Source organism: Tasmannia lanceolata, unplaced genomic scaffold (assembly GCF_043159265.1).
Source record: "Tasmannia lanceolata isolate RefF3 unplaced genomic scaffold, GAP_Taslan_0.1 ptg000016l, whole genome shotgun sequence".
Taxonomy (NCBI): domain Eukaryota; kingdom Viridiplantae; phylum Streptophyta; class Magnoliopsida; order Canellales; family Winteraceae; genus Tasmannia; species Tasmannia lanceolata.
The window spans coordinates 14,680,281-14,698,444 of NW_027518693.1; the positions used below are offsets into that span (position 1 = coordinate 14,680,281).

At 38.7% G+C, this 18,164-nt stretch overlaps 1 protein-coding gene across 3 annotated transcripts in view; it reads left to right on the forward strand.

Annotated features, from left to right (window-relative positions):
• The first annotated feature begins 3,196 nt into the window (after positions 1-3,196).
• Positions 3,197-18,164, forward strand: part of SAC9 (sacI homology domain-containing protein / WW domain-containing protein) — a 38,983-nt gene continuing 24,015 nt past the window's right edge. Inside the window, exons 1-4 of one of the 3 annotated variants that reach the window (XM_077357838.1) lie at positions 3,197-3,620; positions 3,724-3,826; positions 6,317-6,915; positions 12,065-12,197. In XM_077357838.1, coding sequence (XP_077213953.1) covers positions 3,808-3,826; positions 6,317-6,915; positions 12,065-12,197 — 751 coding nt within the window. In that variant the 5' untranslated portion in view covers positions 3,197-3,620; positions 3,724-3,807. The remainder of the gene's footprint in view (positions 3,621-3,723; positions 3,827-6,316; positions 6,916-12,064; positions 12,198-18,164) is intronic. The other 2 variants (XM_077357840.1, XM_077357839.1) reach the window with 2 other exon arrangements.

Sequence of the window (18,164 nt, forward strand, 5' to 3'; positions counted from 1 at the left end):
AACAGTTCGTGTGCTCGCGCGCAGGTAAACTTATCTGCGCTCGAGTGCAGAGGCAGGAAACACGGTTGGCCCACATTTTTTGGGTGATCTTAAGCATTCATTTAAAAGGCCCCGCCATGGATGGGGTGTGTACAAAAAATCATCTTCATTGGATCATCTTAACCCTTCCATTTGTGGGTGAAAAAATGGGCATCCATAATGGGGCCTTTCAAATGAATGCTTAGGATGACTCAAAAAATGTGGGCCCACCCTTGTCTCCTGCACTCGAGGCGCAGGAAGTGTTTTCTCCAAGTATTATATGGAATAATCTTGAGATTAGTTGGGACTTGGGATAGATGACCAGAAGATAAAGAAACTCGAAAGGGTGTGTGACATCCCGGATGTTATTACGAGTACAATAACTGGTTTTTGATAATTAGCATATCAACATGCGCTTTAAAATAGCACGAGATTCGCCAATTTAAAACGTTCGTCATTTCGTATACGAACATATGTACATGTCAAAAACAATATAAAGACTATTTGAAAACGCGATAATTTAACAAAAAACACAGTCTACACAAGTCAAACATTAACATCCCATATGAATATTTCCCATTTACTTCATACAATAGTCCTTAAACACAATGACTTACCAAAAATAAATAATTACTAGCACTAAGAGAGTACTAGCAGCGTGCCTTGCCCCCGTAAATCCCCCGAAATGGCTCTCTCACGAGCAATGCTCGTCAAGATCACTGATCCAAAAAATAGTCATAAGACATGGTTGAGCGACGTAGCTCGATGGATGCTTAACTTGCTATGAGAGTGTACGACGTAGCTCGATGGATGCTTAACTTGCTATGAGAGTGTAATACACCTCTGGGATTGAGTGGAAAATTAGCATTTCATGATCTACATTTAATATTTAATATCCAATAAGCAGTAGTTCTACAAGCAATAACATTCATACATGCTACGAGAATGCAAACCGACCAGATAGCAAGAGTTGTGAACGACGGACAATAATGGTCAATACTAATTCCATCGAAAATATTAAGTCAGTATATCAATAGCAACCTAGAGGTTCCGCTAGGCAACAAGTACTACGTGATACTAATGACAGTGAAAGGAAGTAAGCTAAGCAATCCACTTAGCAATTAAAGTCATTTATTCGCTTTTGAATAATAAGACAGTACACTACTAGTACGATTTAGAGTAATACATGAAATATTAAATGAAAATGGCCATTGGGACTGGGATAAAATTCCCAACCGTCAGAGTGAGAGCTTAATGGATGCGCTTACTAATTCTAAACTTCAAACTACTAATAATGATGATAACTCATTTGGTGCCTTAATAACGAAGGAATTTTTTCTATTAGATTGGCTTGGAAATTGCTAAGGAACAATCAACCTATCCGTACATGCTATAAAAATATCTGGAATAATACACCTCCTAAGATTAGGATTTTCGTATGGAAACTCTTGAATAGAGATATGACAGACGGCGATCGCACCGGGGCCAAAGAAATTCATACTGCCTCCAGATGTAACTATTACGAATGAAGGAATTGTTAGAGTTAGTGCCCTAAAAGCCAGTACATTAGATATATCGTGTTACTTTAATATTAATAAAGGTTATATTTCATGACATCTACCTGGTATTAACTAATTGAATATGTGTGGCGTGCTTAATATCTGACACATATTCGTCCTTAGGTAGCAAAATAGAAATGCCATGCTCAAGGATTCACAGATCCTAAGGAGTAGATAGTTCTTTACAGACGTTAGATGTTCATGGTCGGGGTCGAGATTGGACATCTCTTCCTGTACACAATTAGCACCAGCTTTGCATACATGCATGTATCGTAGAGTGGCTTATCTCAACCACTTGGGTAGTGGACCCTAAACAAGAAAAGTGGGTGCGACGATATGATCGCACACTTAACTTGATCAAACAAGAATAACATGCGGACAAGAGTTAATAAAGTTATTCTACCAGGACCATTTACATGTCCTTAGACCTGAGGGTCATATTGGTTCGTGGGTTCGGCCTTGATTCTTGGTCTATCTAACCGTGGTCCATCTAGAGATTACCAGAGGGTAGTACTGGAGTCCTGGACAAACTCACGAGGCTAATAAGGATACCCGACATGGAATTATTCGCTCCAATTACTGGGATATCAACTACAGTTTCGGTCAGAGCAATAGGCCTATAAAATAGCTTGGCAAGGCGAATTTGATAAGTGGATATTTTATCAAAACACTCACGTGTTTTTTAAATGATTATGCAAATACATTTGCGGGCACTCACATGTTTTTTAAATGATTTTGCAAATGCATTTTGCAAACACAATAAAATTCTCATCTCTTGATACGTGAAATAGATTCTAACATTTTGCTTCCTTTAATTCTACCACTTTTTCAACCCCGATTCCGTGTATTTAATTGAACCAAACATTGGAATCATGAGGAATCAGAAAAGGATGTCGATTCCAGCATCACACCCTCGTGGAATCTAGGGGTTCTTCTTGTAGAAAAAACTTTCCCTATAATCTTATTTTTTTCTTGGGAGGGCCAAACTATTAGAATTCACGCACCAAACTATTCGCAAAAGTAGGGAGTTATTTATGTGAAACAGATTCTAACATTTTTCTTCCTTCAATTCTGCCCCGGTGACATTTTCCACCCCCGATTCCGTATATTTATTTGAACCAAACACTGGAATCATGAGGAATCCGGAAAGGATGCCGATTCCATCATCACACCCCCGTGGAATCTTCTAGGGGGTTTTCTCCTAGAAAAAAACGTTCTCTAGAACATATTTTTCCCGGGGAGGGCCGAACTATTGGAATTCGCGCACCAAACTATTCGCAAAAGGAGGGAATTGTTTTTGGACAATGATAAATTCGCACCCCATGTAGGATAATTTGCGCCCCTTTAAAGGAGCGTATGTGTGAGAATCTAACGCTTTTTTAACGTTAATTCACTTTACAGCGATGCGAATTATCCAGGGGGTGCGAATTTATCATTGCCCATATTGTTTTTTTCCCAGGAAAATACAGTTTCTATTTGGGAGATGATTTTTTCACCCCACTCTTACGTGAATTGGGGGCAGACTTTAACGTTTTTTGATGTCAGATCACGTTAACAGGAGGGTGTATCCATCATATAGGAGGGTGAAAAAATCAGCTCCCTTTCTATATTTTCGGGAGGGTCATGTTTTGACGATTTGTTCCCATTTTAGAGCTGAGCCTGAGTTCTGTTCCAGGGAGAGATATCCGAGGAAAGGCGAGAGAAGGTGTATTTTTCAGAAATCTAGATTTCTAGGGCATGATTTCTCTGCCACTCGATCGACTCAAATTTCGAGTTCTAGGGCGTGATTTCTCTGCCATTTGATCGCCAATACTCCACCTAGGGAATTCCGAGAGAGAGAGAGAGAGAGAGAGAGAGAGAGAGAGAGAGAGAGAGAGAGAGAGAGAGACCTTTTTTATAGGAACAAATAAGGGACACGAAGGATCAAACTCGACTTTCCAAATTACAAACCCTAAAGATCATAAGGAGAATCATGCCTCGAAAGTTTTCAGTTAAAATCCCCTTTCTCATTGGATAAATTATGGCATCGATCTGCAAAAACTTGTAATTTATTGTTTGATTTTTGTTGCTGTTGTTGGTTTTTTTTTTTTCCGCGTGTTAGTTTCATTTTTCTAACTACTTGATCTCTTCATTTTTTTTGTGGAAGGATGAAATTTGCAGATTGGAAATACTATTAGAACTGAGAGGAAGCTAATCAAACGCCTTTATCAATATTCATATCTTCGTCAGGATGTCCAACAGAGGCCAAGGTGATGGCTGTGAACATTGAATTGTGATATTTATAAACTTAAAGTTAGTGTTTTTGAATCTGAAATGTTTTAAAGTTCTTGATCTCAGAATCAAGAATACGCAGCCTTTGCTTTGAGAGAATTGGAAGCCATTATTAGTCCATGTCTTTTTTTAGTTTCATGTTTGATCTGATGATTTTATATGTTTCTTAGCGCTATGGGTTCTACCGAGGGATCAATATTTTCCTTTTTTATTTGAATTGTAGAGATCAAGAAACTCTCCCAACTCGTTTGATGATTTTCATGATTTACAGTTAGTTACCTGAAACAAACCATCACTGCCCCGAAAATCAATTGTTCTAACCATAGCAGAATTTACAACCCATTTCAAAAAAAAAGAAAGAAGAAAAAAAAAAAACATTCCACCACTGCCAATTGTGCATGGAAATGTAAGGCATGATCTATTGAAAAATTTGTGATGACTTTCTCTTCATGGCTGAATACATACAATTTATATGGCGATATACATGGAAATGCATGAATGATCTATTGAAAACTATCTAGAATGGGTCTAATGATTGTTGGACACGTTTAGTTTAATGCATAGCAGAGATTCTGATCAAACCTGCAAGCATAACAACACACACATATGACAAGCATCATTTTAATGAGAGCACTTATTTTGAAAAAGACTATTCAACCCACACATGTCTGACACTCATTGAGTCGACTATTAGAAAATGTTTCTTTGTTTATCATTGCCTTCATATTTAGGCATTGCATTATATACAAAATATTGCCATATTATATCACATCCAGACATTCAATGAGTTTCTCTCATTGTCTGAAAAGTTAAAAGGATCATTATTTTTCATCTCCTAATTAATGTAAATGAGCTAATTTGATATTTTAAACATAATGGGACTGTTTATTCAAGTCTTATTATGCTTTATCTACCAATTGTCAGAATTGGTCTAGGCTGTGTTTCCTACCCATATGATTGTGTGTTTTGCCACCCACCCATCGGCTGGGTTTCCTGACCATGTGTTTGTTCATTTCAGTAGTTTACACAACTATGCAGTTATTTCTTTGTTTTATTGTGTTTGTCCTGAAATAAATGATTTGTCGTTGGTTAGTTCATTATTGGCTTGGTGGCGTAAACGGGTAGGAAATAAGAAATTTGAAATGCTTATCAAAAATCCTATTTCCCTTACTTTTATGGATTAGCTAGGAGGAAAGAAATAATGGATTTTTCAATGGAAAAAGTACTAGCCTCGGTCAAATCATAAACTAGTGCACCTTAGAAGTGCATAAAATTTTGTTATGTTTCTAATTGCAAGCCAAGAAATTATTTGCAATTGGACACACACAATCTGGAGTCCCCGATGATCCCCCCCCCCTCCTCCTCGTCCTCTCCTTCATGAATTGTGCTTAGTGTCTGCCCTTGGGTGGATCAAACACAATTTTGATGGAAATAGCAAAGTCACTCAAAGGGATAACTATACTATTCGTCTGGTAGTCATTGCAGGGCCTTTTCTGACTATAATGACAGAATTTTTTCTAGCGTATGCATGCCCTTGTGGTGATAGTTATGTGTTTTGAGGCAGATGTGTTGGCGGTCTGTGGTAAGCTTTCTGGTGAGAACATTCCGAGATTTGGATTGAGGGTGATTCTATCAACACTTCTTGTTAGAAAAGAGAAGTCACCACACCTTGGAGATCTAGACTCTATTTCAGAGATGTACATATTGGAGTAGTTTGTGTGACACTTCTCTCACATTCACGGCGAAGGAAATGATCGGGCTGATTCCTTTGCCAATTTTGGTGATCTTGGTCAAATTTAGTGCCGTGACATTAGATCGTAGATTATTATAATATTGTTACTAATTCCTGATTATATTAGTTCGCCATTGGTCAATTTCTTTTATTAGGTCCTTGTTATTCTCTCTCGTAATTTAATAGATTAAACTTTGAATTTGCAACCAATGATACACAATTTATAACTTTAGTAGTGGAGATGTATGCCCACATCTTAGGTTTTAAGGATCATTGTATCTAACCAAAGCATATATGAATCCTTTCCACACCCTCATATTACGTTCTTGTGGTATAGGGGATCCATTTGATCCATGCATCATATCGGATACTTGTAAGGAATACACTTTCTCTACCATCTTATGTTTTTTTGTTGCCTGGTTATTAGTGGATCCTTCAAAAGGATGGCTGACACTTCTTCTAACATTTATAGATAAAAATCATTTTACTTAACTTATTCTTAGTTTTATGGATGGAGTTGTATTTCTCTACCGACATTGATTATATGTTTCACTCGATTTTTCGTAGTTATCTGTCATTATCTATGTAGAAATGATGAATCTTGCATTACATAATCCATAGTTTGTTTAATGGACACGATTCCTTTGCAGATAATTTTTTCATATGTTGTATAGTTATGGCAAATATATCTACTTATATGTCACGGTTCATGTGTATCTTTTTGTTTTGGTTGTAGATCGTTGTTCAAGGGATACCTCTATTATCGTTGTGGTGCTAGAAACTAAAGAAGTGTATATAGTTGTTAGCTTGTCAACCAAGAATGACACCCAAGTGATTTATGTTGATCCTACAACTGGAGCGCTATCTTACAGTGGAAAGCGTGGACAAGACCTTTTCATTTCTGAAGAAGAAGCTTTGCACTACATCACAGATGGATCAAGGTGGCTGTGTAAGAGTAAAACTTATGCTAGGGCAATACTTGGTTATTCAGCCTTGGGAAACTTTGGACTACTTCTTGTTGCGACCAAACTATCTGCCACTATTCCAAATTTACCTGGCGGTGGTTGTGTTTATACTGTGATTGAAAGTCAATGGATCAAGATTGACCTTCAAAATCCTCAACCTCAAGGCAAAGGGGAACTAAAGAATGTTCAAGAATTCACTGACCTTGACATTGATGGTATGCATTATTTTTGTGAAACAAGGGATATTACTCGCCCTTTTCCAAGCAGTATGCCGTTGCAGAATCCAGACGATGAATTTGTTTGGAATGGATGGTTTTCAATGCCTTTCAAAGACATTGGGCTACCACAACATTGCGTTATTCTTCTCCAGGTTTTCCTCCATGCTTCATATACTGATTGGTACACTATCTATTTTTAGATGTCAGCTCATGCACTTGTCTATAAATAGTAATTTGCTTTGCCTAAATTTGTTCTGGGATATGATTCCTCGTGCACTTGTTTGTAAAGCTTTTTGATTGCTACTTGATGTGTAAAGCGTATCTAAATGTTTTATAAATAAATAATTGGGCATTGAATGTTTAAGAAGATATGTAAATTTGTCTGTTATGTACGAAGTGTGACGACTATTGAGAGAAGCATGGTTTTAATTTTCCATCGAATCCGGCACTATCGAAATGTTTCCATTTCCATCCCCACCGAAACGCTTTCCGAAATCAAAATGCATGTCGAAACCAAAACCATCAGTGTATTAGTTGTATACTATACCAGTACGTGTTATATAATTATATTTCTATGAATTGCACGTGAAATGTGGTGCATATTATATATATATATATATATATATATATATATATATATATATATATTTATTTATATAAATTACATGTGAGATGTGGTACTAGTATGTATTGAAAGCCTGCGCAACTACGCACGTCACTAGGTGTTCTATGTTGTTAAACCATTTTGGGCGTTTTTTTGCTTATGCGATAGATTTTTAGTGTGTATTTGTATTTATTCTGGCAGTTTCCGAAGTTTAATCTTAAACTTCTATCATTTGCATATTTCCATGAATTTCCGTGATTTTATACGATTTCTACCAAAATTTCTATAAAAAACCGACATGTTTCTATTTTTGTCCCATGTGAAACTGAAACTTGAAATCTTGGAGAGAAATTGAGAGATGAACGAGAATTTTTTCAAGAAGATGAGGAGAATTCACTGTTTCATATTTTGTTTCTCAAGTGTCTACTGACAAAAAACAGGCGGCAATGACAGATCATTTATGATTGTAATAAAGGCGTCATCTCTAATTCGAATGGAGTTATGAATTTATGATATCCGCCTTTGTCATGGTTTTAAATTTCGACCGAAATCCAAAATTTCGGATTTCAGTGAGGACCGAAACGAAATGGTACCGAAACCGAAATTCCCGAAATTTACCAAATTTCGTTCGAAAGTTAGGAAATTTCGGGGATTTCGTCGAAATTTATATTAAAATAATAATTTTTTATTCCGTCAAACAATATCTAACGAAATTGCCGAAATTTTGGGCAATTTCTATCGAAATTTCATCCCAAAAATCAGGGATTTCGAGCGCCAATACCAGATTTTCCCTGAAATTCCGGGATTTCGGCTGAAATTTCGGTTTCAGATAAGTCTGAAATTTTAGCCGAAACCGAAATTTAAAACCATGGCCTTTGTAGGTCCTAGTGGTGAAAATCAAGTGACTGATGATGAAGTTAGAGAGGTCTGGCATGGATTGAGATTTTTGGTGGAGGTTGGCTGTTCGAAGGCATGCGTTAAAGGAAATTCTCAGATTACTATCAATTGTCCAAAAAAGATTTCAGTCCTCAATGGCATTTTCTTGTTTTTTTAGGGAGATGGAGTATAGGATCGTGAGTTGTTCAAAGTGCCTCATTGGTCACATTCATCGTGAACGAAATGCAAAGGCAGATACCCGGATAGTTTAGGGAGATAGTGGTTGATGGGCGATGATAGCATTATTCTACATAGGAATTGTCTGGTTAGCAAAACCAAGTGATAGGCCTAGAGAAGGATTTGAGGCCTTGGATTGTTAGAGCCCCAGAAAGCTTTGGCCCCCAAAAAGGAGTATGGGCATGGGTGGGGCCATAAAGGTAGGCCAGATTAGCCCAAGTAGATAGGTCCATGGACTTGTGATTGAATGTATTGCCGAGGGAGGCCCATTGGGGAAGTCCAAGAACGTGGGTTGGAATAGCCGAGTCAACCAGGTCTCAAGGGACTAGCCCACGACTAAGCCTATCCTTCAAAGAATCCTTATCCAAAATTGCTTCTTCCCAGTCAATTGTGAACATATGTTCCTAGCATTATCCCTCCTGATTGCCTTTAAAAAAAAAAAGCATTATCCCTTCTGCATAACTTTCTATTAATATTCAATCTAATCCTCATGTATCACTACTTATCTGAGTTTTTGAATTGCCTATACGAATCGTCGAAACCTCAACCTATAAGGTTTAAGAAACGTTTCAAGCCATCGCGGCAAAGGATAGAATTGGTGTGTTACATAAATGAGTAAAGGTGCTATACGCATGGGAAGAACTCAATGAAACAAAATACATCCATAGAAAGCCTGAGCTATGTTTGTGAAGCCTTGTATTTCGAAGTTGATTGTTATTGTGCAGCCTGCCCAGCCTTGATTGTGCTTCACCATCTCAATGCATCCTCCATTATGTTGTCGTGGGAGTTGGAAGCCATGCTCATGTGCAGATTTTTTGCCGTGGAGCCTAATTTGTCATCCTTGGAGATTCCATTCTGCCTCATCGAAATCATTCATTGAAGCGGTAAATGGGGCCCCTTGGCCCTCTTCTCCTCAGGAAGCTACCCCTAACATCACACAAGGGATGTTATGGAAGGAAAGCTTGTTATACGTAATGGGTCCATGCGTCAACAACCCCAACGATCAACAAGTTGCAGATGTGCCTTATTGGGAAGTTTTCTCCATCTCTCTTTGATTTCTTCTTCTTCGTAGGTTCGGTGGCGAGGGTCCGAAAGAGGAAAATCCTCATATCTCAGATCGGAGGGGCCAATAAGCCAATTTCTATTCAGGTGCCAGAATGTTGAAGATTTCAAATTCTTGCGAGAGAAGAATATCTTAGGTATCGGTAAAAGGACCCTCTCCCTCTTGGAGTTAGAGGACACCTCATGTATCAAAATTCAACTGATGTTGAGGTGGGTTAAGGTCTTTGGCCTTGCCCTCCCTATTGGACAACTTTGATTTTAGGCACCCTTGCTAAAAAATGGGCCACATAATCATGGTTCTTGCAACATCTCTATCCTTTGGACCTTTGCTTGACGCTGCCTAGATTTTGTTAGAGATGGTTGATGAAGCTCCAAACGAAGTGGGCTCCTTGTAGAAGGAGCTCGTATAAAGGTTTTGATTTTGATCACGGGTCCAAAGCATTTGCATATGCTGTTGCTCAGTCATCTTAGCTTCCTATGGTTTCTTCTGATGATGGTTGCATGTCTCGGTTTCAACCTAAGCCTATGCCCTCCTTTCACATGACCACTTTCTCCTCAGGGCCCTGCTTTCTAAACATATCTTGGATCTCTGAGGATTAGCTCTCTTTTATTATCCTATGTAGGGCAAGGGAAGACCAGCTATCTGAGAAGATGGAGTTGGATACTTCTTAAGTTACCTTCTTGGAAACCCTAAGTAGGCAAGTAGCTTCGACCGCCGAAAGATGCTGCTGAGTCGACTCTTACCAAATGGTCGAAAACTTGCAGGGAAGAAAGTTTAATCTATGCTCTGGCGCAGGGTTAAGGCAGCCTAATTTCCTTGTTAAGAAAAAGTTACAAAGGTACACTCATCAGTTATGGATTAGGCCAAAAATTCGAGAAGATAAGATTATCTCTAAAGGAAATGGGTCAGAAGATTGGCCAATCTTAGGGCCATATCGTGGGTGTTCCATCCAATTTGGTCTGGACCACAAAGTCAGCCCATGGCTTGAGACTCACTTACCTGATTTAGATTTGACCTCTAGGTCTGCCTCATGGTTTATTGTTGGATTATTCGGAGAACTATCATCTTTCATAGATTAAACTCCAGTTAGTTCTTACGTTACGACTTGTCTCCAGCCATTCCATGAATTTGACAATTCATGGCTTCTATTTTTGCCTCTACATTGCTTGAAAATCATCTTATGAAGTGTATGTAGGATTGTTCTTCGTGCACTCCCTTGATAGGAATCACCACGAGCTTGATTCCTCATAGCTATGGTAATTAATTGAAGCCTATAGGAAGGAACATGGTTTGATAAAACTCACAATTTTAAGCTTGATTCCGCATAGCTATGGTAATTAATACAAGCCTTTAGGAAGGAACATGGTTTGATAAAAACTCACAATTTTAAGACTTACTGAGAAAACATTCCCTCTCATGATTTCATCATGATTGTCTCTTCTCCTTTGCCAGTAATCAAATCTTTATTTTACCTTGGTAACTCATCCTTATCCAATTTTTGCAACTCTGCCAAGTCATGCAAATATGAAGGGATAGATTTGCCATTTCAACACATGTACCAAATCACAACGAATTGGGTATTTTTGCCTCCTTTCCCCACTATGTTCAAAAATTTATGTAGGATCATCCATGAGCTCATTTTCGGAGGATTTTAAGGCTAGTTTACTTTATGCTGTGTATATTTAGCCTTTGACTTCGGGTTCTCGAAATTTAGTGTGGGATCTTCTTGAGAGATTGCTCAATTGCGCGAAACTACGTGAGATAATAATGTGGGATACTTTCGTTTAATCTACAAACCGGGGGGCGGGGGGGGGGGGGGGGGGGGTATTTTCTTGCAAAATTTGTGAAAAATAATTGGATCGATACTCTCGATAGAGAAAATGCTGAAGCAGTGTCAGACTCAAGTATGACGTGCCTTAATTGTTGAAAGCTTGAAAATTATTATCATGTTTGATTCCACTCTCTCTCTCTCTCTCTCTCTCTCTCTATATATATATATATATATATATATATATATATATATATATATATATATATATATATATATATATATATATATATATAGGGAAAAAGGCTATCATATTTGACTCGAGTGCTCCACAAAAAAATCATTCTTAGTTGCCCAATCATAAAAAAGTTGAATCAATAGAAATTTGATGCATTTTCGATGAGTTTCTCTTGATTTTAGAAAAAAACCAAGCTCAATAAAGTAAAATTATCTTTTATTTTTTGAGCTCTCATTTGAATTTTCAAATTCTTTCTTGTTGTAATTTATTCATTGTAACATTCTAATGCATGTCTCTATTCTTTTACAATGTATAAGTTTCTTTATGCAATAGAACTTTGATTCTTTACCAAATCTAATTCTCAATTTAGATTTGGTTGTGTGATCTAGCTCATGTATATAATGCACTATTCTAGTACTAATTACCATCATTCATTTGCTTGATCTGTTATTTTCTTCGTTTGTGTTGGTGAAAGCTTTTCGTAATTGTCACTTATATCTATATGTACTTTATAGGGGTTTTCAGAGTGTCGAAGTTTTGGATGCTCTGGTCAACAACAGGGGCTAATTGCTCTTACAGCTCGTCGTAGTAAATTGCATCCTGGCACCCGTTATTTGGCTAGAGGGTTGAATGCGTGCTTTAGCACAGGTAAATATGGTTTTTTTTTTTTTTTTTTTTCATCATTCAATGTCTTGTTGGAAATTGAACTGAATTTTTTATAGGTAAATTGAACTTAATTTTTTTTTGCCATCGAACTTGTTGATGGCCATCTTTATCTATTGGAGGAGTCATATCTGAATAAGTTGCTTCTGAATTAAGTTTCACTTACTGCCTTAATTCATTTGGTTATATGGTTGTATTAACAAATAAGTCAAGGTCTGTTGTATTCTTTGCAAACTAGCAGGATATTGGGGATGTCAAGACACTAGCTGAGAGAATGCCTTACGCATTAAAGCATCTGTCATTTATGGTGTTTGCAAATAAACATATCTTTATGCATGCTGCATGCGATGGTTGGGACTTGGGATTGATGGTGAACTGGGTCTCTGGAAAGGCAACAATAGAGAGAAATCGGCAGTATTTTATAACTCTCATCTCCAACATCGATATGCATTTTGATGTGTTTTGTCGGAGAGTTAGGAAAAAGGGAACCTTTTCTATATCTATCCACATTTTCATTCATTGGACTTGCACAAAGGAGTTCTTCTAAATTTATCGCTTTCACATATCAGGAACTCTAAACAAATATTTCTTGAAGGCTCTGAAAGATGCATACCAAATGCTACATTTTGAATATCTGATGAAAATCTTCATAAAATTTAGATTATTTGGCGGGCATTAGTTGAAATACAATTTAATAGAATGAATCACGCACTGCTTGTAGTTTGAAATACAATTTAATAGAATGAATCACGCACTGCTTGTAGTGGCTGCTTTCTCTTGGCGTGCTATGGAGACGGGGAACATATATAAGCCACATTTGGACACCTTATGTTTTTGTATTTGGATACAAAATCCATCAATCATCCTCATGCTGATGTTGTACGAGAGAGAGAGAGAGAGAGAGAGAGAGAGAGAGAGAGAGAGAGAGAGAGGAGAGAGAGAGAGAGAGAGAGAGAGAGAGAGAGAGAGAGAGAGAGAGAGAGAGAGAGAGAGAGAGAGAGAGAGAGAGAGAGAGAGAGAGAGAGAGAGAGAGAGAGAGAGAGAGAGAGAGAGAGAGAGAGAGAGAGAGAGAGAGAGAGAGAGAGAGAGAGAGAGAGAGAGAGAGAGAGAGAGAGAGAGAGAGAGAGAGAGAGAGAGAGAGAGAGAGAGAGAGAGAGAGAGAGAGAGAGGGTTTCAATGATTGAAGTTGTCATTGCTGTAGATGGATTCGAGAATTGGATTTTGGCATTGTTTCATGTTTCTGTGTGAAGTGAGGTTTTGGGGTTGGTTGCCTTCAGCCTTTCCTAGCAACTCTACACTAGCTTAAAATAAGAGGCTACTAATTGGAAGATACTTATTGAAAAAAACGGGATCTTTTGGCAAAATCCCAAAATATTTATACAATACTAGTGCCATCAGTGTTATCTAAGGTTAAAAATTTCTGTGTTGAATATCCAAGGTTAAAAATACCAAGTGATACATTATGTTGTGGTCACATTTTTATGATTAATATATTTTTGATGATTGTTGGCATGCTTTTTATTCAACTGTGTTGCGAAAACAATCAACCTAGGGTTTAATGAGCCACAAAATAAAATGAAGAAAATCAAAATAAGCATGCAAGAAAGCAAGAGATTTTATGAGGTTTGGCAATGGTGCCTACGTCCATGGGCGAAAACGATCAAAGTGCTTATCCTATGCGAAGATTACAGAGTTACATCAAAGGCCTATAGCCCACTCCTTATATAGTATCACAACCTTAATCCCCATATAGAAGTTTCACCTAAATACGAAGTTAAATACCCCCACTATGTGCTTTGGAGGTGTTGCCCCCAATCTGAACTCCTCCCCAGGATCCCTGGCAACCTTTATATGTGGGCCCTATTGTAATCTTAGGATACCATTGGTGAATAGATGACAGAGAATTCGGGACATAAATATAACAAATCTCTACCCTGGCATGAATTCTGTCAATGCAAACAATGCTCCTTTAACGTCTTCTTCATTACACTCTTAGGGTATCCAATCAACAATGCAATACGTTCCAAGTTCAAGCAATGCTTGAACTTCGTCACTGGAACATGCTTTGTTAACATGCTCGCTGGATTCTTTGTAGAGCGCATCTTCTCTTATAAAGTAATGACCTCAAATACGGCTTCACAAATGAAATGATTATTGACATTGATATGTTTGGTCCTCACATGATTCACTTGGTTTTTTCCCACTTATATTGCGCTTCTGCTATCACTATATTGGTGGCATATCATGTCCTATGCCAAAGTCACTAACTAGCCCCTTCACCCTTATAGCTTCCTTCACTCCCGTAGTCAATGCCATGTACTCTCTTTATGTCATAGACAATGCAGTAATCGGCTGTAAAATTGGCCTCCAACTCACAACACTCCCTGCAAGAGTGAATACCTAGCGCTAGAGTCTTCATCGTATCCAAGCACCCAACATAGAATCTAAATAACCAGCACAACCGGCAGTGTCACAATCCTTATCAATCACCGGACCAACTTTTGATGCCCTGTTTAGATACTTGAGTATCCATTTTAGTGCCAGCCAATGTACTCTCCTTGGGTTGGTTATCAGGTTGATAACCACAGCAACTGCATGTGAAATATCAGGTGGAGTGTAATATTCCAAAAAAGAAAAAAGAAAAAGAAAAAGAATCAGATGGAGTGCAAACCATAACATGGATGATGCTCCATACTGCCCTCTCATACGGAAGATGAGTCATGTCATTTCTATCATCATCCGTCCTCTCTGAAAATCGGAAGTGGGCTGCAGCTGAGTACACACTGGCTTAGACTCTTGCATTTTAAACTACTCAAGGACTTTTTCAATGTACTTCCTCTGGGACAAGTAACACTTTGTCCAACTTCCTGCCTCTCTTTGTTTCCATGCCCAAAATCTTCTGGGTAGCACCCAAATCTTTCATATAAAAGTATTTGCTAAGGTAATCTTTTAGCCTGTTGATTTCAGGCATGCTTTTTTGCTGCGATAAACATATCATCAACGTAGAAAAGCAAATGGACAAAAACACCATTAGGAAGCCTTTTGAAATAAACACAATTATCATACTCCCTTCTAGTGTACCTTTGTCCCTCCATAAAACACATCAAATCGCTTATACCGTTGCTTAGGAGTCTGTTTTTGGGCATAAATCGATTTCTTTATCTTGCAGACATGAGTAAAGGGAAAATTTTGTGGCAAGTATCCTTTTTAGCTACTATTTGGGTACTATGGAAATAAAGAAATGCTAGGATTTTCAAGGGTCATTCTAAGGGAGCAAGGTTCATTTTCAATAAAGTAATTGCTTTAATGATATCTTGGGTGAAAACATTACCATGCTTTAGATTTGTCTCGGCATATGGCCTACGGCATGGTTGGAGGGAGATTTGTTGGTGTAATAGAAATGAACCCAAAGTGATAGAGGCTTGGGCCCCACTTATTCAGGGAATGGTAAAACTAAACTTTGATGGTTCTAGTATGGGAAATCCTGGGCCAGCTGGCTTGGAGGACTGTTGAGGAACGAAGAAGGGGTGGTGATTTGGGCCTTTAGAGGCCCCATCGGAGTCGCAGACGCAATGGAGGCAGAAGGTCGCGAAATCCATCAGGGCATCAGGATGCTCCATAATGTGGACATGAATAGGGTGGTAGTGGAAGGTGATTCCCTCAACGTTATCAGATGGCTTCGGGGTGCCAAGGCAGTTCCTTGGAGATTTGGTGCCTATTTTGAGGAAATTCATGATAATATTGCAATGGCAGCAATCACATTCAAGCATGTTTGGCGGTCCGCCAATGGTGAAGCGGATAGTCTAGCGAGAGCCGGGGTGCACAAAGTAAGGCTCGAACTGTTTGATTTCCTTCCTCCGTAGTTCTTATTGTATATTTTTTGTATTTTTTCCGGTTGTACATGTTTTCAGGGCCCTTGGTCCCTGTTTTTTAATGAATCTATCTGCCATTCGGAATAAAAAACTTTGAACCTCTCTGACTGATGCATGTAGATCTGCTCCTCTAAGGTTTTTTTTTTTTTGAAAGATGACAAATATATTCATACTAGCCAAATTACAATGGGGACCAGTAGTCCCACTAGATTTACACAGTATGAGATGCCCAGGAGCGATCTCCTTGGCTCAAAGGAAAACCCATTACACCTTACATTACCCAATGGCCTCAATAGAGACAAATCTAGCAAAACTTGCCAAATTTACGGTGTTGAGACGCTTCCTTTCTGCACCACGCTATGGGCAGATTTTACACCCCACTTAGACCTAAAACTCGAATCTTTCTCAAAAACCTTAGATGATTATCTACCCCTAACATCCACCCCTTCTAAAATCGTTAAAAACCCTCCTCAAAGTCCTTTATTTCTTGAGGTCTCGCTCCCAACTCTGCAAATCGGGAGGAAGGCAAGGCAATCATCAAAACAGACTTGTCATCACCATTTAGATAGTCATTCACTTTGTACTTTTAGACAAGTCGCCAAAGCCGAACACTTTCCAATTCCTCCATGATATGTTGGATTTGGAAATCTAGCATATCAAGAAGGAGGTCCTCCGGAATCCGATCCAAGAATCCAGGATTTTTTCTGCTCGCAATCCTTTCTTCCACAAGCCGGATACCCACCGCCTTAGTAGCTTCCCAGTTTTGCCTCCTCACAACCCTTTCTTCAATCGCGAATGGCTTAAAGAAAGGGTGTTTGTGCAACAGAGAAAGGGTATCTTTGAACGGAGTAAACCCACAGAGGCTATATCAAGTGAACGATTTGTTTTGAGATTCTAGCTTGAGTAATTTCCAGTACACGAGAAGAAGATCTCCCGACACTTCTTTGTGGGATGGGGCATTGATGGAAGCCCGCTCTTCATTATAGACTATCGATCTCATCCTCTTAAGGAGATTCTCTAAACCCATGATCTCCATAAATAGTCGTCTGCATCGTCCTCCAAAACAAGGAGAGGATTCTCCTGAATCACCGATATTGTCCATTCCTCCTTTGTTAATGGTGGAGACAAATAGAACCAGGAAAAATCGATGAAGTCTTTCTTGTGGCTTTTGTGCCTCCTCAAAATACTGGACTAGAAGTACCTATTGATACCAATTTCAAAGCCTTGGAACATCCGCTCCTAGAAAAGAGCGCTGAAACAAAGAAGTAATGAAAAGACGCGTAATGAATAATATCACCTACTTCCCAACAATCGAGAAGAGATAAGATAATAAAGACACCCGCAAACGCTTAGCCTCTTGTCTAAGGTAGATATTAGACACATGCCCCCCCAACCGATAAAACCAATATCTACAACCGTCCAGGGGCCAAAACTACTGGATTAGCCATAAACGGAGCCAATCCTAGGAGATTTGGAATAAAATTTTAGGAAGTTTACCAACCTGCTGCTTTTCTTCCTTGATCCTAAATTTGTGACCAGAAAATTCTCCAAAATATTCATAAGAAAAATTTCTTTTGATCATGGTCCCCTGGCCAGGAAATTTAAACCATCATGATGACCGCCAGGTGCTCGATATTCAGAGATGTTCCTTGCTTTTGTATGGAAGCCACCTGTCTTGGTATTCTTAATGGGTAGATCCAGTCAGGCAACTTTCCGCCTAGGGGTAGGTTATTTTGGCTTAGCTGTCTCGGGACCCGCCAAGAGAGAACATGATTGACCTAAGCTCCTATTTCAGATCCCACTACACTTTTTTCGAGGCGAGCCTTAGGATCATCCTTGGGCGGCAAAACCGGAAGCTTTGATTGGTTAGATTTGAAATTTGAAATCTGCACGGGATTCGAAGACTCACTAGGAAGCCGCCCCTGACTTGCCAGGGATCTTTCAGCCGGCAAACTGATGCCCGATCCAGGAGGCTGAAGGAGAGAGAGGATTCAGGAGAACAAACTCAAGTTTTATTTTCCTGAAGAACAACCCCAATGGTGTAGGTCAAGCCTAAAATCCTGATTTTTAAGCAGGAATT